Source organism: Passer domesticus, chromosome 6, assembly GCF_036417665.1.
Source record: "Passer domesticus isolate bPasDom1 chromosome 6, bPasDom1.hap1, whole genome shotgun sequence".
NCBI classification, from domain to species: domain Eukaryota; kingdom Metazoa; phylum Chordata; class Aves; order Passeriformes; family Passeridae; genus Passer; species Passer domesticus.
Window position 1 is genome coordinate 25,180,413 of NC_087479.1, and position 26,621 is coordinate 25,207,033.

At 35.0% G+C, this 26,621-nt stretch overlaps 1 protein-coding gene across 11 annotated transcripts in view; it reads left to right on the forward strand.

The window, feature by feature from the left end:
- Nucleotides 1-26,621, forward strand: part of RALGAPA1 (Ral GTPase activating protein catalytic subunit alpha 1) — a 129,979-nt gene that overhangs the window by 32,035 nt on the left and 71,323 nt on the right. For 6 of the 11 annotated variants that reach the window (XM_064423941.1, XM_064423934.1, XM_064423936.1 and 3 more), the window contains exons 14-23: nucleotides 205-334; nucleotides 1,049-1,286; nucleotides 3,483-3,644; nucleotides 7,873-8,013; nucleotides 14,163-15,734; nucleotides 17,651-17,775; nucleotides 19,892-20,108; nucleotides 21,271-21,447; nucleotides 24,705-24,857; nucleotides 26,343-26,536. In XM_064423941.1, coding sequence (XP_064280011.1) covers nucleotides 205-334; nucleotides 1,049-1,286; nucleotides 3,483-3,644; nucleotides 7,873-8,013; nucleotides 14,163-15,734; nucleotides 17,651-17,775; nucleotides 19,892-20,108; nucleotides 21,271-21,447; nucleotides 24,705-24,857; nucleotides 26,343-26,536 — 3,109 coding nt within the window. The remainder of the gene's footprint in view (nucleotides 1-204; nucleotides 335-1,048; nucleotides 1,287-3,482; nucleotides 3,645-7,872; nucleotides 8,014-14,162; nucleotides 15,735-17,650; nucleotides 17,776-19,891; nucleotides 20,109-21,270; nucleotides 21,448-24,704; nucleotides 24,858-26,342; nucleotides 26,537-26,621) is intronic. The other 5 variants (XM_064423942.1, XM_064423943.1, XM_064423944.1 and 2 more) reach the window with 3 other exon arrangements.

Below are 26,621 nucleotides of genomic sequence, written 5' to 3' on the forward strand. Positions count from 1 at the left end.
TTACTTGGAAGAAGTACTCACTCTTAAGTCTGAAAAAAGATTGGAATATATATTTTTGCAATAACCAAGTTAGGCTCTTTGTAATCATTATGACATTTTTGGAATGTGTTCGAGCAAATAAGGCCTGATTATTACCTTTAAAATACCTTGGCATATAAAGAGGTATAGCAAAATGGTAACTCTAAGTTTAATACTGTTTTGCAGGGAGCAGATGCTACTTGTGCTGCTCAGGGTAACTGAATCTGTGCTGAAAATACCACCCCAAACTTTCTTGCAGTATCAAGGAAGAAAAACCTCCACTTTAGCTGGAAGACTTGCAGGACCTCTTTTCCAGGCAAGTAAACATAAATTCATTTCAGTTAATTCAGCCTAATTTTCATGAATAGATTGAACACGGCAACCACTGTTGGCTACTTTGTCATCTTATATTGCTGGTGTGTTACCCAGGTAATGTGAATGCTGTGGATCAAAGAGCTGGTTACATTTGTTGCTTTCTGTCTTATATTTTAATGACACTGTGACAACAGTATTTGAGGTACTGTAAAATTCAAGGATTGCTGTCCTTTAGTTGGGTTGGAATAACTGGCAGTGTGTGCAGTTTTAGCCTGCTGCCATAGCAAAATTAGCTCAAGTCAGCATGAACTGTTTTGTGTTATCCATTCCTAACTGATAGATTTTTTTATTCCTTAGATAATTCTGTAATTGCTTACAGAAAGCTGTAGCAAATGCTTTCAAAGTTTATAGTTGCAAAGTGCTGTTGTGGGGAATTCCCAGTGACTAGGATCTGTAGAGTCTCCAGTGTCTTTAGCAGAGCAAAAAAGAATACATAGATAGGGTAAGATAATGGGTCAAACCAGTTGCTCCTGTGTCTAAATCAGAGCCTTGTGTTAACACTTGATAATTCATTAAAAATCTGTATGTATTGGTGAGGAAAAGAATGTCAGGACTACACAAAAGTTTCTGTGGCAGTTCGAAGTTTTCTTTGGAATAGTAACATTTGAATGTTGTTAGCTTATGCTCACAATCCAAGTTTTCTCTGTTCTTTTAGACTCTTATAGTAGCTTGGATCAAAGCAAATCTAAATGTGTACATTTCTCGAGAACTCTGGGATGACTTGCTGTCTGTGATGTCATCACTGACATACTGGGAAGAGCTGGCCACTGAGTGGTCACTGACAATGGAGACACTTACTAAAGTATTAGCTAGAAACTTGTACAGCCTGGACCTCAGTGACCTGCCACTGGATAAATTAAGTGAGCAGAAACAGAAAAAACACAAAGGCAAAGGTAAGACAACACTTCATGAACATCATTTGAATTTGAGCTGGTATTGGGCACAGGATAATTTTGGTCTCACTTTTTTTTGTATAATTAGGCATCTCTATCTTGAAATAACCCTGTTTCTTTAAGGTAAATCTGCTTTTTAGAACTGCCACAACATGATCATGTTATTTCTGCAAACAGTCACATATGGAATGTAGTTCTTAAAAGTGTGTTGAATTTGAACTAAAATGTTACACTGTAGTGGGTTACGCCTTTCTCCTTTTATCACAGCAAAATAGTGGAGTCCCAATCATAACTTCTTGAAAATAACAAACACTACTCAGCTGGTGAAAACTAAGCCACTGCAAGCACAATTGGAATATTGAAATGTTAAAAGATGAAATGTAAGGTGAACATAGCTTTGTTTGGTACTAGGTGATCACTAGCCCATTGTGAAGACAGATTTAGTTACGATGACACCTTGTGGGCTACATAAGAGAAAGTATAGTTCAATAATCCATGAGTGGTACCTGTTTTTAAACTGATTCCTAAGAAATGCGTAAATACTCTGTAATAAAATGGGAAGAGGAGGTGGCTGCTTATAATGGCACAGTTCTGGAATTGGTAAGGCACAGGAAGTTTGTCCTCCCAGACAGAGGTCTGGATTGAAAGTTGCAAAACCTGGATTCTTTTCTGAGTTTGGAGACAGACCTTCTGGTTGTGGCCATTAGAAATCACTTTGTTTCCACTTTTGTAAAACATGGATAATGAGAATGTTCTCCTTTAAAAAGTGCATTGTGGTCTAATAGTAAGAGGCAGGATTGTATTTAGGGTGTGTAACAAAGATGTAAAAACATGTTATTTTTAGGCTACTTTTTATCTCTTCAGTCAAATCTGAGGGAAGGTGCTTCCTAGTACTATCTTAGGGTTTGTCAGTAAGAAACCACCTGTGTGGATTCCCTCTCTTAAAGAGGACGTTACTATAGGCTTTTTTTTGCTAGAAACATTTCACATACTTCTGTGCCTCGTCTTAAGCAGAGTCACTATTCAGCATTTTGTTTTGGTTTCTGCTGTGTGATAACTAGGCAGAAATACATCTCTCTGTAGTTACCCTTGAGAGGTCGTTCCAGACCATGCATTTTTTGTTTTCCTATACTACACAGCTTTCTTCTTTTTCTTACTAAAAAAACAGAGGTTAAACAAAATAAACAAAAACAAACACCAAGAAAACAAAATAACAAACAAACAAAAACCAAAGCAAAACCAAAAAAACCCCAAAAAAAACAAAAGCAAAAAAAAACAAACAGCAAAAAAAGAGCAGTCTAGTATAGGATAAGAATGTGTACAGTTATTTGAATACATACTTTTAAAAGCATTTTGGATCATCTGAGCAACATGAGGAAAATTTATGTTAACCTTCAGTGACAAAGTTTGAGAGAAAGCCTCCATTGCTAAATGTGAGTTGCAGAGTCAAGTCCAGCTTTAGAATTAATAGATCTCATACAAATTATGTCAAATTTCTTTTCCTCTATTTGTTTGCTAATAATAATGAACATGTTGGACTAGAGCTCACTTTTTGCAAAGAGATGCCCCTTTAATGATTATAGTCAGTTTGGATTATTAATGAGCTCAATCTGGATAAGGAAATACATTGCAAATATTTACTTCGGTACTTTTTTTTTTACATCTAGCTGGTTTTGATAGCTCCTCATATGAGCTTTACTTCAATATATATGTCAAATCTGAATTTGTTCCATCTTAATCTTTCTATAGGATTTTCTGTCAATTTCCAAAATTCTCTGAGCCCATCATCTAATTTTTTTTTTGCTTTTACACTTTGTGTAAAATTATGTTATCCTTATTTTATGTTCCTCAGTGTTGCAAAATTATTTGGAAACCTCACCCCGTCAATGTTAATGTTTTGAAATGTATAACTTAGTGTATCTTATCTGGTAGGAAAAGCAAAGGAAAAGTTACATGTAGTACCAGACTACAACCTGTGTAAGCCCATTTTTTCAGAAAAGAAAATTACAGTAGTTTAATAACACCAACATTTCTTAAAAAGTTTGAGTGTCCCTCAGTTAGTGCTGGTTGAGCTTTTGAATTAATGCTTGCTTTGGTAACTTATTCCATCCAGCTTTAAAATTTTTTGAAAGAACACATCTACAGTAATCTGATAGCAGAATAGAAGTGCATAGATTTGCAATTTTATTTTTGCAGGAGTTGGGCATGAATTCCCAAAGTCTTCTGTTGATAAGTCCTTTTCTAGAGGCTGGAGCCGTGACCAGCCTGGACAGGCACCCATGAGACAGCGCAGCGCTACAACCACCGGCTCTCCGGGAACGGAAAAGGCAAGGAGCATAGTACGGCAGAAAACAGTTGGTAAGTATCTGTAGGAGCTGAGAAAAGTGGCATTTGGGAAAGGCTAAAGCATTGATAACTGATTTCTGTAGCAATGTGGATGGCTTCTTTCCACAAAGGTGTATTATCTGTAATGATTTGCACATTAGTTAAAGCATGAATTATGCAGCCTTATGTGCTTTGAGGGTAGCTGAATAGACTGTGTTTACTAGAATTACAGTTATTGAAAATGAAAGTAATGCAGTTGCTATATTAATTGTTAATGAATTTGATCACATGCTTAAGCTGTATTGGAAAATAATACTATGTATATGAAGGAGAAAAAAGCTGGAGTGGTTTGAGCTATGGTGCTAATAGGTGGGTAAGAGAAGATTTTTTAAGTATGTGTTTTCATACACTGCATAAGATGGGTTGAGTATTTTCAAACTGTGCAAAGAAAAGTGGGGAAAATATTCATAAGTCTGCATAGTTTATTAAATGTGCTGTCTTTTACTGTACCCTGAATATTGTGATAATGAAGGATTGACAGATGTGTGCAATTCTCCATTTCTGAAGTCACCTATTTTTGAATTTTATTACTTGCAAATACTCTGCTGTATTATAAATGAGTTATACTGACCAATGCTTTAGGTGAATTCCTCAAAAGAAGACTCATTTGTGTTCATATGATTTTCTTAAACTATGTTAACAGGAACTGGACTACAAATTTCTTTACTCTGTTGTCTCATCTTGATGATCTCAGTGCTATTGCTTACATGAAGGAAAGTTAAGCTTGTTTTAATTTTGTATTTAAAGAAGAACTTTTTAAGGAATATCTCTTATTTTTTTGCTGTCTTTATAGTAGTAGTGAGACAGTGACTTTGGTCATTGTGTCCTGTTGCTTCACTGATACTTCTTGGGAGTAGGTACATTCTGACAGTTTTAAAAATTTGGGATGTATATCAGCAATTGAAAATATAATTGTGCTAGCTTTTCAGAAATTAAGATTTTCTTCTTTTTTCCAAAAATATTTGAAGTTAATTTTTTTAAGTCACAGAGGTTATTTAGACAAAGTTTCTATTTGACTATTCCTCAAAATTCTCCATTTAAATTTTTTTTTCTCACCTAAGGCTCTTATGTGGGAGAATTAATTGTGCTGTAAGGCATACAGAAATGAGGGAACTCATCCCTGTATGCCTTACAGCACAATTAATTCCCTACTCCAAAATTTCCTGTCTTTTTTGCATATTCAAATGCTACACAGCTTTTCCTGTATCTCGTGCTGACAGCTCCTAGTTTTCCTCATGGATCACAGATACTTAAAATGTAATTTCTGCTTCTCTGTAGTCTGTGATTAAGTGTAATGGTGGTTTTGTTTTAAATCTTAATTGTTTTAACAAGATAAAGCTCATGTTAAAATTTCTCCTTCACAAATTGTTAATATTTCAGATATTCTGTCAGAAGATTATGTTGTTTGGTCAATTTATTAATGCTTTTGTTTTGCTGCAATTTGAAAGATGGCTATTTATATGATGTTAGCCTTGAAATGACTGGAATTTATCCTAATCAAGCTATATATTGACCTGGTTAGCAGCAAAGTAATCTGATTTTAGTTTCACTGCACTTTAGCTTCCATGGTTTTGTTCCTTTCCTCCAATTATCTTACATATTTGATATTAATAAGCCAAGTTTGCATTACTGCAAGCAGTTAAAATTTCAACTTTATTCATGTTGCAGAATACCAACTGTGGACAAGCATCCCAGCACCCCAGCATTGCTAGGATGATTTTAAAAGACAATAAATCCAAAAAGATTTGCCGGAACCAGAATCCCAAACTCCTCAGTATTTTTAGATCTTAATGAGGAAAATGTTACCATATGTTACATATATCTTAACTGCCTGAAAATAGTTGTTTGTTACTGCCTCTCTAGTCTGCAAAAAGTGCTGCTCAGCTGCTTCTTAATCTGTGCCGTAAATTCAGGGTCAAATAATAAAAAAAATAATCACAATAAGTAAAATCTAGAACACTTTGCTGATCAGATCTTCTCCTTCAGTTTATCATTAGATTTGCAAGCTAAGCCTGGAATTGAGTCAGACCTTAAATATGTTGCATGATATGTGATTTGTATTACATTCCCTTTGATTGAGAGTAATATATACTCTTAATATCTGAGTAGGGGGGAAGTGCATGTTGAATTTTTTATGGTAAGAAAAAGCTGGAGTTTCTTTTTCATCTGTTTTATGTTGTACACATTTTTGTGTACATTTTTGCACCTCTATTTTTTGAGCCATTGTCATGCCAGCACACATTTATTGCTGCACCAAATATGTGTGTGTGCGTGTTACTCAAATAAAAAGCAAAGCTGTTTTGATATGCAGTGTGCACATTTTTAGTTTGAGCTTATTTAAAATAATTTTTGAAAGGGCCTTTAAGTAAGGTATGCATATGGGTTGAAAAATCTGAAAGGTTAGATACAGGAGTTTTGGCTTAGGCAGCAGGTTGTGGTCCTATAAAAATATCATGTCAGAAAGAATTTAGTTACCTATTGTTCTGCTTTTGTATAGACAATAGTGGAAGGTTATAAACTATCAAATACCTACATGTTCTGATATTGTCTGCCTCCACCTAACTATTTAATTGAATGTAATATGGTGGAAAAAAATCAGAATAAAAGGAAAACTTTATATTAAGATTTGTAATCAACACAGTATCCAATATCAAAAGCGTGATTTATTTAGAGTAATTTAGCCTGGAAAACATCCTTGATATTTACTGTGTGGTTTTTATTTTTTCTCTTGTCTATGTTCATTGTAAGATTCACAGTGATGAGTGATATGCATCTAACTATAACTATATCCTGAATTTTATTACTGTATCTTTTAATCAAACTGATACTACAGCCTTACACGTAATTGCCCTTTTTAAAGAAAATAGTTTCTGTCATACAAAGTTTACTAGAGCAGTGTTAAAAGGTCTGTCTTTCTGAATTGTTTTTTCAAACTGAATTTAGGACTCCACTTAAGTTGTGCTGCATTTGTCAAATGTATTTTCTGCTCAATGTGACCTACCCAGGTTATCTGCATGTTACTATTAGCAACACTTCTTTAACCTGGTTTTGAAGTGTGATGTGCTCAACTTTCACTGCGCTCCATTCACGTACATTTGATTCCCATGCAGATCAGGAGCACTAAGATCCTAAGTCCATATTGTTTAGAAAAAATACATATAGAGAGAAAAATTCAGACTGGTTAAGTATTGCAGTGGCAATATTTTTATGCTATATACTCTGAATTTTCCTGAAGAATTTTATCAGCAATAATTTTAGAACAAGTTAGAAAATTTACAGCAGTATGAAACGAAGCTACTTGAAGCATAGGATATTACTTTTTAAAGAACTTCCAGAGTACTTTGAGGTTGAATGCAGTATTAGTTCTTGCTGTGTCTTACTCTGACAGAGAAAATCAAATGTCCAAGATTCATTTAAATCTATTAGAAAAGCTGCAGATATAACCTTGATTGTAATAGCACAATTCTTATGTACATTTTGTATTCTGTAGGACTGTTGGCAAGATGTGAGGTATGAAAAGGTGGATAAACATCAGTTTGACAAGATTTATCCAGTATCAATTAAAAGCCAGACCCCATGGATAAAAAAAATTTAATGTTTTTCATTGTTAAAACATTTCACTTCAGTAATTTCATTTTTAATGTGGAACTATAACAAGCTTTATTGCAAATTTCTCCACACAGAACTGATAATTTTCTCCTTATGATTTTGCATCTCTTTTGGAGAACATGAATTCAAGAGTATGGGCATATGTGTGATACAGAGATGCATTTGCAGAATAAAATCAAAGGAAAATAGAAACTACATAGAAATGTAGTACAAGTTACTTTTCCTGTTAAAAAAAATCAAATTCAGAGTGCTTGTGGAGTAACTTTAACTTTGATTTTTCAACCCCTGATGCAGTGGGAAAATGTGCTAATTAGCTTTTTGATTTCAAATGCAAAATCTCTGTAATTGTCACAATAAAGGCATTGTTGCTGCTTTACATAAAAGTTGAAAACTCGGAATGTCTTATGTGTCCACTGATTTTTTTTCTTTCTTACAGCTCTGCCAATATCTGCCGTGCTGAAATGTTTTAATTTTTGAACTTTCTTCCTTTTTATCTTTGTTTTCTCTGTTGCTGCTTTTTCTGTGACACAAGCCTTTCATTATAGTCACTCTTCTTTTTTCCTTCCCCACTTCTTTCTTTTCCTTTTTAAAGCCATGAGAAGCCGATCCATTGGTGAATGTGCTCTGCCATCGGCCTATATACGCAGTGCTAAAAGTGCTCCTGTTCTGATCCATACTTCCAAACCCTTCTTGCCTGATATTGTTCTCACTCCCCTTTCTGATGAGCTTTCAGGTAGTGCCACCTCTGCTAATTTCTGCACCCCCTTTATCACTTTTTTAAACCTTCTGCTTTCAAATTCTGCTAAACCATTAAATTTTTCAAAGTAAAAATCCTTTGGGGATGGTGGGAGAGGGGAAGAGATTAAGAATTAATATTTTGAGTTTTGTAAGATACCATGCTATTTTACAATTCATTCTGGAACTGTTAGAAGTTAGTGCTGTGCCAATGTTTACTATCAAAAAAGAGAGAATTTGAGAAATCTTTCCGCTTTTCCAATTTATTGGTAAGCAGTAATACAATAAATGTCTACCAGAGAGTACAACTAATCTAAATTTTTTATTTTTGATGAGTGAGGGAGGGAAAGGAAGAAATTTTACTTTAATTTGCCATTTACATCCTTCTGTGTAAATTTTTTTAATTCAGTGTCATAGATGTTGTGTGAACAACCATGATGATATACTTTAGCTCCCATGAAAAAATAATATGGTATCATATAATATCCTTTAGAGTATGCGTGTTTTTCATTACTATATGAAAACATGAAAAAAAAATCTGTAGTGTGGAATTCTCAAGTGTGATGTTTTGGTGTTATTTTCCGAATGATAAATTTTTTAGGATTGTGGTTTACCTCAACATTGTGTTTGGTCCAGCAGGGTGGTTGGCTACAAGTTGAACAGTAGCTTACTTTGGATACTTTTCTTTGAACAAATAGATTCAACAACTAGAGTTAGCACAGATTTCGAGCACATGTTTTCCGATAAAGTAATTTTTCCAGATATTACACACATAAAAATTCGTAATGTGTTAAGGCTGACTATGCCTTTATATCAATGAGTGGAAAAGAAAATGAAAGCACAGTTTGAGGACTCTGTGTAGTCAAAATGGCATACAAATATAGGGACTTCATGGCAATAATATTTTTATGAATTTTTTTTTCTTTTCTGTCTCTCCTGCCCGTCTTTGTTACCCAAGAAGTACCAAGAACTGTATCTTCATAATTGTATTTTGTCATGTGTCACATGTCACAAAGTTCTTGTTGTGAAACAGAAACTTGATGCCTTAGTATTCAGCCTGAAAACATTATTGAAAAATCAGGAAAGTTTAAAGAACCCACTTTAGAGAGACCAGACTTTCACAATTAACAATTACAAAGTATTTGAATACAGTTCTTGACACCACAAACAAAATTTAATAAAATACAAATGATATGTAATTAATAATAAAAGTGTGAGTGCAAAGAGTATCTCTTCTGAGATACAAGTGATTATAACTTAGGAGATAGAGATTTTATAATAATGGTACATAAACAATCCATTAGAAAATGTGTCCTACCTGGGCATAGCGATGTTGGAAATTATCAGTGCTTAAATGAGGCCTTAAGAACACCCACAGAAGAGTTATGAGCTTTCACAGTGAAATATTGTTTCATCACATAATCACTGATACTTAATTACTCTTTCTTAAACAAAGCCAAAGTGCTTTTGTAGTCACTTTTATCATTCATGTTCCTGAAAAGTCCTGGCTTGCGTATTACTTTTAATGTGTCCCAGACCTGCTGGCTCTCCTGCTATTTTTCTTGATGTTGATACTCATACAATCCAAAAACTGCATGACCAATGTAATTATAAAGTGACATTACAGACCATTGCACTTCTAATATAGAAAAAGTCCTAAGCCCTTCCTCGTTTTGATGTCTTCTCAAACAAATCAGTGTTGCATCAGCTTCATGATGTGCCCAAGAATCTTGAACATTGTCAGAAAACTAAAAAGCTCTAGTGAAAAAAAACAAGCTATTAGAGTGTTGATGGGGAAGTAGCAGAGAAAGAAACACAGTCGACTGGATCAGAGTGCACTTTGCTCTTTTAATTTTTTGCATTTTTAATTGTGCTCTCTTTCTTCTTCCCTTTTTATTTGAAGCTTTATCATTTTCTCGCCTTTTCTTCTTACATTAGATATATTATTTTTCGCAAGCCTTCTGTTTCCAGACATACAGCACGTAATTTGGGAAGGAATCAAATTGTTTCTGTTGCATGTACTAGGTAATGAATGATGTTTAGCTAGTTGTTCATCTTATTACAGGATTATAAAAATATCCCTGTTATCCAGAATTACTTTATAATTCAACACAACTTGAAGAAGAGGGCATTTCAAATTATTCCAGAATAATAGGCTGCCTAATATTAAGTTTTTGGAAGTAGTTTTCAGCTTCTTTTTAGCTGTGAAACTCATCATTGAGAGGTGGACCCACTGAACACAGCTGAATCTGGGCAGGTAGTCTAACAGAAAGTGTTTATGACCAAACTTTTGCCTTATGTACTGTATATTAATTTTCAAGAGTAAGGCAGAAAACCTGAGTATAATTTGTGAGACATAATTTGAAGATTAGTCAGTAGGTTGATAAAATATATTGCATAAGTTCAATATTGGCATACAGTCATCTAGCATCATAGAGGATGATTTTCCTAAGATTGTAATTCCTTCATGTAGTTTCAGTTATGCTGTATTTCCATGTGCAGAATATTTGCAACTTTTCAAGTAGTGTCTAGAGAGTGGGAGTGATTTATACTCTAAGGTGTTTAGTTAATAAAGTGATTTAGTGTAGTATATCTGTTGCAAATCTGCAATATTTCTAAAAGGAACTTTCCTTTAGACTGTGAGAATGATAAGAAATCCAGTCTTACACATTTACAAGATAGCTAGGGAAATGATTATTTATTCTGTAACACTTCAGGATTTTCAGGTGCAAGACCTGAAAAAAGTGTCAGTGAGGTGTAGGCAAGATTCCTAGAAGCATTGGGCAACCTAATTAGTTGTGGGTGGGAGATTTTTCCTTATCTACTGGTACTAAAAGAGTCAAGTATTAACATGAAAGGGAGATGCATATTATGCCTTTAAACCTTACTCCCAAATCATTCAGTAATCATTAAGATGAAATAGAAAGAAGTCATAATTGTAATACCAGTATGGCTGTAATTATTCTTTAATCCCAGAAACTCATAGAATGCCTGTGTTCTCTTAAAAAAAAACCCCAACTATTGAAAGCTAAGAAGCAAAACATGTTATTTTTTCTCCACTTCCCAAACAGTCTTTGCATGATGACATATAAACCTGCCCCAGTATTATACAGGGATCTTCTATTAGCACTCATGCTCTCTTGTCAGAATGTGGCTCTCCATGAGTTTGTATTTTAGCATATCTATCTCACACTTGATGCTGAAAAGCTGTCTTCTCTTTCTGCCTTCTAGCAGCAAAAGGAGAGGCAAGGTTGACTTAGGACAGTAGTGATTGTGTGAGGTTGGCCAGATGTACCAATTACAATCTTTTCCTTACTGTACCATGTGAGGAATCAGGGCAGTGTTTCTCCTAAGGGTGCTCAGAGTCAGATACACAGGGTCAGCCTGCTGGCACACAAACTCCTTGGGAGTTTTGGGTGTCCCAGTCTGACTGTACACCTGTGTGCAAGGGTGAACCCTGTTTGTGAAGGAGCAGTTCATCTGGGTTTTTAAATATTGTCTGTGTTTTCAGTGCTGGTATCGCAATAACATTTTTCATTTCCTTAGTTTCTTCCCATTCTACAAAAAATAAATCTCTATTGGTGATTGTCTGAAGATGTGTACTTATATGTGCTTGTCATGAATATGTGAGCACCTAAAATTAATTCTGGATCAACATTGAAATGAATCTGGCTGAATTTATTTCAATGTGTGGAGCTGCTTTGTGTGCATTGTGAGTTCTCTGTCCGATTATTTTTAACATCCTAGAAGGTCATGATCACTGCATGCATGCACAGCATGGGATTTCTAGGCTTCTGCTTTAGATAAGGTTGAGTTTATAATAGATTTGAAAAACGCATACTGAGGGCTCAAGATGAGATCACTGTATCATAGTTGCATGTATTAATCTCAAATATATAATCGTCCATACTTTTGACTGAATCCTATGGTCCCTTTTTTACAGCTCTAAAGAATAGCTTGAGACTACGTTAGCATAACTTCTGTTAATCTCTGCCTAAGTCAGCAGGTTGTTTGAAATAACAGTTTCAACTACAGAGAGACATGATTCATTTCAGAGGGTGTTAATTCATGTAGTTAGTAGTAAGTTGAACAAGAACAATGATGGGAAGTTCGTCACTTATCAAAGCTGAAGAGAAAAGGAATAATGGGTTGTGCTGTATTCGATGATTTTTCAGTTCATGTTTATTTTCTGAGATAGCTTGGATGTCTATTCTCTTTTTCCAATATAGATCTCTCTCAATTTCCTGTCTAATAGCTTCTTTACACTTCAGTAAACTTTATATGAGGTCAAACTGTTACTCTTAAATTTTAACCTCTTTGAAAAATTGATCATGGAAATAGCACTTTTCATCTTCTTGGAACACATGTTTAGTTAAATATGGACATATCTTATTCATCTGGTTTATATGCTTTGTTCCAAAGGAGAAAATGAGAACACGCAGCTCCATCTCTAACATTCTCAGAAAAGTGTAAGCAGCTCAAAACAGGTTTTAAGGGGACTTCAGATTATCAATATTCAATATTACTGAAATATATAGAGAAAGATAAATTAATTAATAACATTAAATACTTAGTGATGTTTATATATAATACTTAGTAATAATAGAAATATTTTAAAATGTAATGACATACATAGTTACTTTATTTTAGCTGTAACACATTAAAGTTAGTGGAGAGAAAGGGGCTTAAATTTTGTTCTGATATTAATTAAATTCGCCGTTGCAGTCCTGACGTTAAATCATCTAGATAGAATAAGGTAAGTCTGTTTATTGTGGCAAATAACCCTTGCTGGTGTTCATTTAAGCTATTTACTGTTATTCCTTAATTTGAAAGCATCTCTACAACTTTTTAAGTACTAGGTAGTAAAAAAATTAATCTAGGGAATGAAAGATTCTATCAAAAAGAAACCAACAGAAAATTGAGTAAACTGGTTTTACCTTGCTGCTTAAGTGCTTATCTCATAAAAGGACTGGAAGGGATAGCAGTTAGTTTACTCGTCTGTAAAGGATATTTAGTCTTGCCTACAGTGGTAATTTGATAGTATATAGTATTCCTATAACATACTAGGAAATCTGAAGAGGGTTCTTTATTTTTATGGATGATGTGAAATGAGCTGAAGATACTTCTGTGCAATTCCTAGGTGATCCATGTTGGAACTGCAGGTTTCATTACAGTTAACTGATTTTTACTGACACTAACATATTAAGAGTCTCAACAGAAACAAGGAATCGCTAATTTAAATGGTTATAACAAATTATATTCTTTTCATACACAAAAGTGGGTTTACTTTAACGTTGGCTGTTGTGAGGCTGCAGGATGTTTCTTCGTATCAGAGTACTTATTCTGTAATACTGATAAATGTTACATTTGCTGGAGTAAAACTGGAAGAAGAGGGGTAGGTAAGCCTTCATTAGGTATTTATTTTCATATTTTGAAGATGAGGGACAAAACATTCTTCTGGGGGAAGAGGGTATATCTTTAAATTGTCTGTTATGTATAGTCATCTTTTTTGTATAGGGCCAGCTCTTGTTTGTTTTTTAAAAGCTTTAGTGCTTACACGTACACTATCAAAATACTTATAATCATGTGATAGTATTATTTCAGAAATCTGAGTAATTTATATATATACACACATATACATATATACATATTTTAATTAATGATTTGCCACTTCAACAGACAATCCCAATTTTCCAAAAAACATCCTTGTTCTCTTTGGAGTTGCTAATTTTTCTGAAGATGTAAATTTCACAAAGGGACTAGTGCTGTTGAGCTCATTTGTATTCCAATAACCATTTCCTAAAGAAGCTAGCTGGAATAATATTGGTTGAATTATTGAACTTGGCACAGCTCTAGCTTTAACTGTATTTCCAAATGTTCCATGACCTCACTGTTTGTTCTTATGCATGTTAACATTTAAAACTGTGTTCTGATGGTCTAACTCATTTATATTGCATTCTGTACTGGATATTATGTCCGTGTGTTTTTAACACTCTAGTATTGAAAAAAGTGTTTCTGTTGTACCTAAGAAAGCAAGGTTCTGAATTTTTCTGGCTTTTAAAGTCACATCATTAGGTTGTAGTGGTAAATATATATTGTCTCTATATGTAAATTTTTGTGCACGTTACATATACTTTTTTCCTACAGACATTGATGATGCTCAAATTCTTCCACGTCCACCTCGAGTCAGACATTTTTCTCAGAGTGAGGACGCTCCAAGTGAAGTTTTTGGTGCATTAAATGAAGAACAGCCACTGCCACGAAGCAGCAGCACCTCTGACATCCTGGAACCATTCGCTGTTGAACGAGCCAAAGGTGCAGTTCCTGTCATTGACAGTTCATCCCATCATGCTCCAAGCTTACAGAATTCCACTGAGATCTCTTCAATGCATAGATCCACTGAAAGCCATATCACTGATACAAATAGCAGAGAGTCCTCCTTGGAAGTTGGGGATAGTATTTATGACCATCTTTGTCATTTAATAGGGCCGGTAGAATTTGCAAACACTGCCTTTGAACAAAACCAGTATGTTGACCTTGAAGGTGAAGATGATCTCCTTTCCTCTCTGAGAGAATATCTTATTAAAGAAAAAGAAGAACTTTGCGGTAACTTTGAGATAGATAAATCTGAGGCTTCTGCTCATGAAGTTGATTCATCAGTAAGTAGGAACGATAGATTACCACTGGATGGATTAGAAAATAGAGATCAGACTGGTCAATGCACAACTAGCAACGCTGTTGCAGAAAAAGCCAATAACACAGAGCTGCAACTAGAACAAAACCCAAGTGGCTTTATAAGTAATATTGCACCTACTCAAGTAGACTTTTTTACAAGAAATCAAGCGCTCAATAAAGCCAGACAGTTAGATATTGATAAACAATATGAAAGCGTGTTTGATCATGGGTCCAGTAGTCCTAGCAGCAAGGAAGGGAAGAGATATCTATACAGGCAAGCAGCCACTGAAACTGATGTAGATTTAGTTGTGGAAGCACCAGTAGCTGAAAAGCATAAAAGTGTCCAGTTTAATGAGAAAGTGACCAACTCGCGTATTGTCCATGCAAAGAAAATTCTTCCTAAAGGACAAGTTGATCCTCAAATGCCTCACATCACAGGCACAAACAAACTGGCACCAGCTAAAAGAAGTATATCTGAAACTGTAACTCATAGGGCCAAAATCATGAAAATAACAACTAAAAAAAGAAACAGCGTTCATGTTACTTTTAGGCCATCTACAGAATCGGTTCAGTTTTACAATCCTCTTGAGAACAAAGAGGCTGCTTGGAAAGCAAGACTTCGTAAACTTGGTGGCTTCAGTAGTAGCAGTAGTGGTAGCAGCAACAGCAGTATCAGTGCAAGCAGTAGCTCATCAGCTGCCACAGAGCTGGTTAGACCTGGAATATATAGGCATCTAGAGGCAGTCAACACTGCTTCAGCTGGCAGCAAGCAAGTTAAAGAATCTGCAGAAACTCAAGGAGCTGTGTTGCAGAAAGAAGGTCTTGCCATTAGTCAGCTCCAATGTCGTAGTGCCTTTAGAGCATCAGGTCAGGAGTCGGCACAACAGCAGGGCTCCCTGGGTGGTGTTTATAAAACTGTTGTACATGCTCTTTCGAAGCCGAAGGCAAATGTTTCCCCACAGAGGCAGAACAGAATGCCAGCAGAGGCTCCACTGAGGGATCTGTACAGTCATGTAATGGGCTATTTTGGAAGGAAAGCTGCAGGTGAGCACTAACAGTGTGCAGAGCGCAAAAGGAGAAAGGCAGCACCAGTTTGGCTTAATGCAACTGAAGCAAGCTCTGATAAGCAATCAAAAGGCTTTGGGATGATCACTGCTTTCCCTGTTTGGTTATGCATGCGCCTGTAGCCAGCTGATTTTTCTCCCAGCATAAGTTACATTTACGTACTTTAAATTACTAATTTTTCTTTTCAAGATATTTAGTTGAACCTCTTTTCTGCTGAAGATCATCAGATTAGGGAAGAGGAAGAGACAGTAAATGACCTAATAAAGGATTAAGCCTTGAGACTTTTGAATTTTTATCTACATTGCAAAGCCTTCAAATTAAGCCTACTGAAGTATTGGCAATGCATATTTTATCAGAATATGTTATTCCACTCTGAGTGTATTTTTTTTTTTGTCAGAAGGACCTGGCTCCCAACCAACTAGGTTGAACTAATTGTATTTCTGGTTCATTTAGTGTGTTTTCTTCTTCCTCCTCATCCTCTTCCTCCTTTTCCTCCTCCAAAACAAAACCAAAAAAGAGCCCCTCAAATTTGCATTTGGAGGTAATTTTAGATAATTTTTTAAAAATAGTCCGAAATAGCAATCTGCTATTACTGGAATGATTTCATTACAACAGTTCTCTGAGTCTAATCATAAGATTTTGTTTGAGTCTGTTTCAAAACATGTCATAGGCCTTCCTATATTCATTCAACCAAATGGCTGCAGTTAAATCTTGGCAACATCTTCCATTACTTTCTTTTTTGCTTGGAATCTTGGATGTTTTTGAAGGTCTTGTGATAGTCTTTCGCCTGCTAACTATGAGACCTCTGTGGACTGATCAAAAAAGAAGGCTGCGACTCTAATATACATTGTCTTAGTTCCCATGACCGTAAATGAACAATAAATTAACTTTCAGCAGTAATGCAGGTTTTCTTTTTTTCCCATTGTTATGCTGGCATGATTAACAGAGGATTCTGCAATGCATCCTGCATCAAGATGTTAATGCCACCTGAGGGCAGTCTCTGTAAGCACAGCACCTGATAGCGGTACTGTCACGGGTCTCACAAAAATGATTTGCTGCTCTTCAGAAATTAGACTTCTGAAAAAGACATATTTAGGAAGCATCAATTTTAGAAGTACCTGTTATTTAAAATCCAACATTTAACAGAAACTCGTTGTTAGAATAAACTGCACTGTGGTCTCATGAGAGATGACACTGAGGGAAAAATTTGTATAAAGAGAGCATGAACTGGAATAACTTGAAGATTTTAAAGGCTGATATCATAAAGTCAGGTATAACAGCCACAGCTAAATATGAACAGTATAGTTATATGAAAAAATATAACACCAATAAAGGAGTGAACTTTATTAATTGCTCATAACCATTGATCATCTAGAGTTAGAACTTTCATTCCATGTACTAGCATGTAATTTTATTATGTAACATTTTGTTTGCACTATTCATCCTAACCGTATACAGTGCCACATTGCCATTTGTCATTAGTATCTGTTACAACCTAGTTTCCTTTTTCCACTACATGGCTTTTCATTAGGAATGCAATGAAGAAGGAGTCTGAAGAAATCACATAATTTTTTAAGAATTTGTTACTTGTGATATGGAGGAAGAACATATGCTTTATCCTTAAGCATTAACAACTTCGAGTAGTGCTTACCTATAAGCTTCCTGCTCTTAAAGGTGGAATTGGAAATCAACTAACCCTTGCTTAGTGGGAAGAAGAAGCCATACTAATTCTGAAAGTAGAATCTGCTTTAAAAGAGGGACATTCTTAAAATGCATGTTTGGCAGTTTTGATTTTTGAATTTCTGTTAACTAGCAGGTTTTTTCATTTGTTACATTTTGTTTTGAAAATGTTTTGATGTGTTCTTTACTATAAATAGTTGTTCATTTGCTTTTAGCTAATAGAGAGGACATGAGTCAAAAGCTGCACCCTATTGATAGTGATATTGGCAGTAGCAATACAAATGTTCCTGACCTCATGGACGAATTTATAGCTGAGAGACTCCGCAGTGGTAATGCACCGGTAAGCCTTTAAACTTGCTACACTTCAATATTCAAGTTTCCATATATGTGTGAACTTGTCAATGACATGATAAATCAGTTCCCTAAAACGTATTTCTGTGGCTTTTATGAAGAATTAAGAATATTGCTTAATTATTCCTTGCCTTTGGCATAGATTTTTGCCATTGTATATAATTTGTGTTTTCATATCTATTGAATCTTCATCATGGAAGCAATGCAGAAGTTACTGTCAGATGAATAGTCTCATTGAATGAAACAGCCTTAATTGCACCTGCAAAGATATCTGCCTGTACATAGACACTTTCAGAGTACTAGTTTAAATGTAAATTTGTAGTACTCAGCATGGTATGTAATTGAGTAACATGCTGTAGTACAGTGCTGTTCTCTATAGGTATAGTCACTGCAGCAGACCACAAAACTACTGAAATTTATATTTTTCTTTATTTTTGTATTTCACTTCCAAGTGTTGAATAATTTCTTGTAAATAGTGCTCTTCTAATCAAATCAGCTTTCCATTGCTGCCTTCTTTCACTTTTCCAAAAGCATCATGTTGTTTGGAATGGCATTCATAATAAGAAGTTTTAATAAATTTTAAACTAAGAATTTATGGTTACTCTTGAGTGCTTACAGAAGGAGACAGATTTGAAGAGATAAGTGCTTATTAAGTAATAAAAATGGGAAAATAGTAAAAAAAAAGTTGCAAGTTAAGAACAGAATGGGTAACAATTTAAAGATACTGTTTCAAAATTGTATAGTTCCTTTTTCTTTAAAGTTTTCAAGGTCATTTGAAGACATGCTCCTGTAAGACATATTCCTATAAAAAATTGTCAGTAGAGAAGTTGGTGACAAGAAGGGACAGAAGAAGATTCTTCAAAGTTATTAAAAGATTATTTTTCATCATCTTTTATAAATGGCAAGAGAAGATCTATGGAGTTTGTCCATATGCATACTTTTTTTCTCTTTTGTGTTGAACAAGTTTTGTTTATAAAACTTGATTGTTGGCACAAAGTGTTCTTGTTAGTAAGTCTTGAGTTGCACAACAAAATGCTAACTTGTAGTCTGTGAAAAAGGTTAACTTAGTCTGAAAATTAATAAACCAGAAATCATCACAACTGGTTCCAGAAGAAGAAAGGGAGGGATTATTCTTTGTTTGGAGAAGTAATACTTTCCTCAGGTAGCAGAAAAGAGCTGAGATAAGTTTGAGTAAATACTGAAACCACCAAAACTCATTGCTCATTTTTTTTCAATTAGGACACAACAGACATGCCTCCTTAAAATAGTACCAACTTACTAAGATTAGTTTTAGATTTCTAGATCTATTGAATGCTAAAACCATATCATGAAAAGCTTATTAGTCTGAGTTAACCTAAAATGAGTAGTAGAGTAGTAAAAGAATGCAGAACTGACTGGGCCTGATGGAAAAGGAAGTAATCTTTAGTCTCATAATGCAACCAAATTTCAAGTCATTTCATAAAATGGCATTTCTATTTTAGTATCTCTTTCCCAAGAGATACTAAACAGTGCTGTCTGTGGAAAAAAAAGCCTTAAAGAAAGACCTCAAATAGGCCACCATCTTACTTGTGTATGAGCAAATCTGCATGCCTTACTTCTGGTATGTGTAATCTTTGTGTTCCAGACCAGTACTGAAGTGGTGTTGTAATCATAAGAAGATCAATGCAAGAATTAGTAAATTAATTTGCTCCTTCTATAAATTAAGTTTTTGATTATAGTGCGGTGGCCTATAGGCCATTGGGTCTGAAACAAAGATTTACAAGTTTTCTTTAGTTATTTAGGTGTAATAACTTTTTAACTATTTTTCTCTCTCACTTCTTACCTACCATGTGGCCCATGCTACTCTGAGTCTCAGACTTTTACGATATGTGTCCAAAAATCCACTGTGCAAATAAAATTTGTATTTATGAAATTCTGTGACTGCATGGGTTCTTCATTTGGGGGTTTGGAAAGTCTTGGTATTTAGAATTATGGCAATTTCTGATTTAGGTACTTAAGAACTGTTTGTTACATTCTGATTTCACCAAATGTGGGATTGCTTTTTCCATTTTATGTAAATAAGCCATCCAAGATTGCAAGATAATTTATGTATCTTCCATGTTTAGAATGTGACAAGAAGAGGAAGCAGCCCTGGCAGCCTGGAAGTTCCTAAAGACCTTCCTGATATATTGAACAAGCAGAACCAGATGCGTCCTGTGGATGACCCAGGTGTGCCTTCTGAGTGGACGTCGCCTGCCAGCGCGGGCAGCAGTGACCTCATCAGCTCCGACAGCCACTCCGACTCCTTCAGCGCCTTCCAGTATGAGAGCCGCAAATTTGAAAGCAAGTACATTTTTCCAAAAGTAATAGCGTCTTTGATTAATGTAGTGCTAATTTCCTTTGTTTCATCTGTTGTTTTTTTTTTTTTCCCCTCAGATAAAGTTGTATGCCAGCAGTTTTCTGTCAAGAGAGATTATTTTGATTTTCCATTGGAATCATTAGCAAGTTAATGGAACAAGGAAGGTTCTTACAAGAGGCTATTGTTTTTTTAGTTATACCAAAACACAAGAGCACTGGAGTACTACTATGCAATGAGGAGAACATAATTGAACAGAAGTTAGAAAGAAATATTGTAACCTCTGTGGCACACATCTATCTGTTTTGCACAAAATACAAAAATTAAAGGTTATTTATTTTGGAAATTATATTAATTCTTTTGGAAAGTGATTACATAAAACTTGAAGAAAGGCTTCTGATATTTTTAAAGTGGTCTTTGTGTAGCTACAGATTAATCAAGATATTAAGTGTAATATGGTACAATTAGTGTGCTTTGTTAAAATTAGTGTACTTTGTTTAGTAACATAATGCTTTTCATTCATTTTATTTATCTATTCCCACTCTTGTTTAACAGAAGGGGTCATTCTGGCTGCTAGGAATTATGCCATTATGTATATATAAGATAAAAATAATATTTACATAGAATTTTTAGAAGAAATTACTATTTTTACATATGTCTCCATTATGCAAATAGTCATGGCATTTAAACCTACATTTCAGCCTGACAGTTTTTTCGTTATTGTTGAGGACAACATTTGTTAGTGTCATTTGCTGTCAAATATTTAGTTTGAAGTTAGTGCTTTCACAATAAACTTAAATATTTCTTCCAGTTTGTAAATTTTACAAATAAATTCCTTAATGTATGATTCCATTATTTTTGCATTATTCAGATGTAGATGCATTTACAACAATGAAGCAGAATACAGACGGGCAACAAGAATGTCTGCTGCAGACATCATGTCATGGGTTTATGACAGGAAAGAGAATATTCCTAATAGTCAATACTTTCTGCTGTTGTATTTTATTTAAATTTTGCAACAGTGTGCTAGTAGCATAGAAGATGCACATTCAAGGTTTCTGTTTAGTTTGATGGTCCTGGGCCTCTGAGGTTTTTTCATATTAGTGATATTTTGATGCTGTAAGTTAATACAATGCTTTCCCCATACAGATTTCAGCTTTGGCACTGAGGCAGGGACACCAGCTTCTACTGACGTTGATGCAATTTCAGGACAGCAACAAAGTGCCGAGGAACAAGAAGTGGCCAGTCTAACTACACTCCACATAGATTCAGAAACAAGTAGTCTCAATCAGCAACCATTGTCTGCTGAAGCTGCAACTATTACTGGTAAAGTAGATTTTAAAAAAAAAAAGTATTTATTTCAGAAATTTTTCACCCATCCTGAAGAATGCAACTTCCAGCTTCTGCCAAGAGTCTATATTCTATTTAAGATTATTCCCTTATTACAATTATTTTTTGATTGCTATTGAAAAGTAATATGTGAAATAAGTGGAAAACTTTTGTCTGACTTAGTTATCCATGGTCCTAAATGTACTTTAAACCCTTCATGAGAAAATCTACACAATTACCAAGGAGAAACTCTTACAACATAATGTATGCTAGATCTCTTACAAATGTCCTTCTATTACTGGTAGTTAAATAATTAATTTTCATTAATTGTTTTTGCTTTGGAAGGTTTTCACAGTGCTCTTTTAAACCAGTGTATCATATTGAAATATCTTGTGATTCTTTTATATGCATCCATCTTAATATCTCTTTGTATTGTCTGTTGTGTAACTGAGAGGTTTTATTATGCAAAATGTTACTTATTTGGCCATGTAACATCACTTTGCACTTGTATAACTGAAAAGTGATGCAGTTAACCAAAACTGAATGGGCTCCTGTGTGAAAGAGAGAATTCTTCTCTATGAGGATGATCTGAAAGAATGATCTCTTACCAGATTTTGTACATGAGAAGTAAAGATGCTCATAGTCATTTTCATACTCCTTGTTCCATAGCTCTTATACACTACCATTCCTGTTACAACCCTAGTTGTAACAAATAACAAGTTGCAACAATTAACTATATTTCTATGAAAGCTTATACCTACATATTGTGTCTTGTTCTCTGTTAGAAATCAAACTCGACATTTTCAGAGATATGGAAAGACATCTTTACTTCCTCTCCCATAACTTTTAAAAAGTGCCCTTCTGCTGAAAGAACCATGGTACTGGCTTTCATGGACATTGTTGTTCAGCTTGTTCCACAATGTTCAGCTTGACTTGTGTTCTCTTCATCTTTCTATTTGCTGTGTGCTTGTTGAAAGTCTTTGCTGTAGATCTGTTTTTTCTGTTTGTTTGTATGTTTTTATATGTTAATAACTTCATTACTGTTTGGTATTTTGATACTTTTGTCCTAGTGTGCACTATAATTGAATTGATTAGTGACTGAGTTGTCTATTGAGAGATTCTGTGGTTAACTCCTCTTGCTTGAACCACTGTTTTAGAGAGGCAGCTCTTGTGTGTCACATGCATTTAGCTGGGTTTCCTGAGGAAACAATACTTGTGCAATTGTTTTGTTTATCTCTGACTGTTCCATACACCCAACAATATTGCAGCCTATTGTCTAATTTTTGCTAAATTGACATATAAGAAAACAAAAGGATGTTATTTTCTCTGATGTTTTATGAAAGATAGGAACCTATCTAGTGAAAATTGCATGCACACGGACTCTCATGATGGAAGCTGCAATGTGAATTTCACTATATTAGATGCCAGCAAATGAATGCAGAAACTCAACCTCAAAACACACTTATAATAAATAAGTTTTGAGTGGTTCTGCTGATCAGAAAACTACTCTTCCTGTATCTGAAGGATTTTGGAATGATAATTTGGTCTTGGTATATGGGCATTACATCATATTGTAACTAAATGCTAAAGTTGACTCTTGTCTGCTGTTTACTAGTCCTTGAACAAGTTGTACCTGTGGAAGTCTCAGTCAAAGTCGGATCCACGTATGCTGGAGTATCTTTTAATGACAGACTCCTGTATTTCTTTAAATTTTCCATAATTGTTTCTGTCCATTCTCTTTCCTTATATGAAGATCTCTTTCCCTCCTTTCTCTGCTCCTTGCCTTCCTTACCTTCTCTTTCTTTCCATCTCATTCACTTTCTTTCCCTTCTATCCCACTCTGTCTCAGTTTCTCTCGTCCTCATCACACTTTCTTGCTCCTTTTTTGAACTATTTTCATCTGTCTCCAGATAATGAGCAAGATGGAAATGAAGTAAGAAAATACTTCTTTGAACATCTTTGAAGGGTGTATTTTAGTTAATCTCTGTAAGCATGTGGAAAACAGCTGGTCAGTAGCAAGTCAAATGAGACAGCAGTGTGTGTGTGAAGCAGTAGTGTCCCTCTATCCTGCATAGAGGTGTTGATTTAAATTGATAGTAAAAGCTTCATTGACTTAGCCATTTAAAGGAGATAGAGACCTTTGCAGTTTAACAACATAATAAAGATTGTTTTCTGCAATTTCTATTCTCATAACAGTGATAACATTTTCTGTCAAGTTCTTTAAACAATTTGCTCTCTTTATAAGAAAGAGCACTTTTCTCGAATGAGAAATGTTCTTCAATTATTCTCACAATAATTTGAGGAAATTACTATTTAAAAGACCCACTTTTCAATTGCTGTCCCTAAAGTTCACTTGATCACTAATACTGAACTTTATACATAATATTTTTGTGTCCCTGTTACATTTGTCTATTAAAATTAATAGGAATTCTTCCATTTTAACATGTGCTGATGTGTGGAAAAGTCTGACGTGAATATTCGTTCTCTTTTTGTCTGCCATGTGACTGTTCTGGCTGAACTCAGCTATTTATAAGGATCTTTAGACAAATTCAGGATGTGAAACATAAGATAGTACAGAAGAAAAATACAACTATTTGCTCCTTCTCCACGGATGACACAGTGGAGACCACATCATTGCATAGAGAGGTTGCTCAAAGACTATTACAGAAAAATGCCTTTGTAGCACTGTCATTCAGACACTTGTGATTTCCTGTTTTACAGGAAATAACACCCCTCTAACTATACAGAACTTTACCATCCTATGGATTTTCTCAGCTCAATCAGTAGATAAACACTGAAGATTATCAGTTGCTGATTTGAGTTTTTATTTATATATTAACTTGCATGCATCTATAGCCCTGGAAAAACATTTGTTCCCGGAAAATTTGTGCTTAAACTTTCTACTAGAGAGAAATTTAGGTGAGGGAACGTGATGAGAAATTTAGCTGGTTCAAAACACTGAAAGTGCTGCAAAACAACCACATTTAGAATTATTTGGACCTAAAATAGAGGTCTACTAGTCCACTTACCTGTCCGATTTTGATGTTCATCTTTCAGTTTTTCTGCATGTACTTTGTTTTCTTTCAGAACACCACTCACAGGGAGATCTGCTTACTGTTTTATATCTTTTCTTGGCCCAATTTGATACATAAAAGCAGCTCAGTTCTCTGTTAATGCTGTATTTAGACAACATTTCAATAGCTCAAGAAAATAGAAAAGGCTTTTAAGGTAACTGTTAAAAATTACATTTGCAGGCTCTGAAAGTGCTTCTCCAATCCAATCTGCTCTTGGATCTCGATCACAGACACCCTCTCCTGCCACTCTGCATGCAGATCATATTGAGCAGAAGGATCTGCAGCTGGATGAGAAGCTCCACCACTCTGTTTTACAGACGCCAGATGACCTAGGCAATACCTGGAATAGAAAATACAAACTTGTTCTTTCTTTCTTTTATCTAATGCAATGTAGTATCTCATGAGTTGTAAACAATCCTGTAAAGGGCTATTTCATCTGCACTTTAAAAATATTTAATTACAGTGATCGCTTTTAAACGTAAACAAAAACCTTTTGCATTTTAACCTTCATTTCATTGGAATTTTTGGCAGTGGATTAATAGTCCACATATTAAAATTGTTCTTTTAGTTGCTCAGAATTGTGGCAGCTTAATCTGGTCCTGCATGTGGTCCTGCCATGGACTGTTTTATCATTGATGTACAAATAATAAGACATAATTTCATAATCTTATCATTTCTCCTTGAAGTTTGGTTCATTTCCCTTTCTTATCTATACCAATTTGTAATTACATCAACTATCTTAGCTATCGAATTCTGAGATACGTTTTCTTTGTAAATGCAATGTGAATATTTCTCCCACATTTGGGCTCATTGAAACAAAAGAGTTTCTGCCTTGTATTTCAGATCCTATTTCTTTAAGTAGCCTACTGATGGACAGAAAGATCATTTTGCTTTGTACTTCAAAATCTACAGCCTAGAAACCAATAGTGTCTCTACCACAGTGGCCCAGAAGTTCAAAAGAAGAGGCTATGTGATTAGGCTGAATTCAGATTTAATTGTGATTTGGTATGCCTGTGGGGGCTGCAAAATTTTCAGAAGATCCCAACGAATTATCCACCCGAGGGGGTGGAAAGATGATTCTGAATGCCACTGCTCTCAAGCTGGCTCATTTTCTAGTATTTTGTGGCTGTTTAGGTAGTTAAGCGTGACCTGAGTAGACTTGAGCCATCATAATCTATTGAAGGTTTCTTTATGTGGACAGTCTAGATTAATCATCTTCCACTTAAAAAAGAATGGTTTTTCATATAGCACTGATGTGTGGAAAGAGCTATGTGTGTGTTAAGACTGTAGTGCTAAGTTACTGAATGTTCCCTCTCCACTCATACAAATTAACTGTTTAAAAGAAATAGCTAGAGACAAGTTTAGTCACACTTCAACTTGTAATAGCATACTTTCTAGTAGATTCTGAAAAAAATAGTCTTTATGTATTATTAGGAAAAATGTAAAGTTGAAAGATAATTTTACTTGAAAGCAGCCAGGTGGGGTTCTGGAGATTAATTGACTTCAAGGAATGTAAGATAATACTTACAAGAGGAGTGGCCTTACTAGGTCCATCAGATCTGTGTTAGAGCTCCAGCAGTGACCTTAAATGTTATTTCATGGAAGAATGTAAGAAACAGGACAGTTCTTCCTCTACAGAGTTTATTATAGACAAAGCTTAATATATGCAGTGTTGAGGTGGCTGAATGTGTAAAAAATAGCTTATTCTGAATGCCCGATCATTCAGTTTTATGAGGAGAATATATTTACTAGTTGTATCAGAACTTTTCCAGCTCTGGAGAGGTAGATCTCACTATACTTTTTTTTCTTCCATTACAGAAACTAGTGAATTCCCCTCAGAATGTTGCAGTGTGATGGCTGGGGGAACACTTACAGGATGGCACGCAGATGTTGCTACTGTGATGTGGAGGAGGATGCTAGGAATTCTGGGAGATGTCAACAGCATAATGGATCCAGAGATTCATGCCCAGGTTTTTGATTATCTGTGTGAACTGTGGCAGAATCTGGCCAAGGTAAAGGAACTGAACCTTTTCTCCAACCTGACCTGCTTGGGTAGGATTTTCAAAAAGAAAAAAACACCACCTTATATATTTCCCA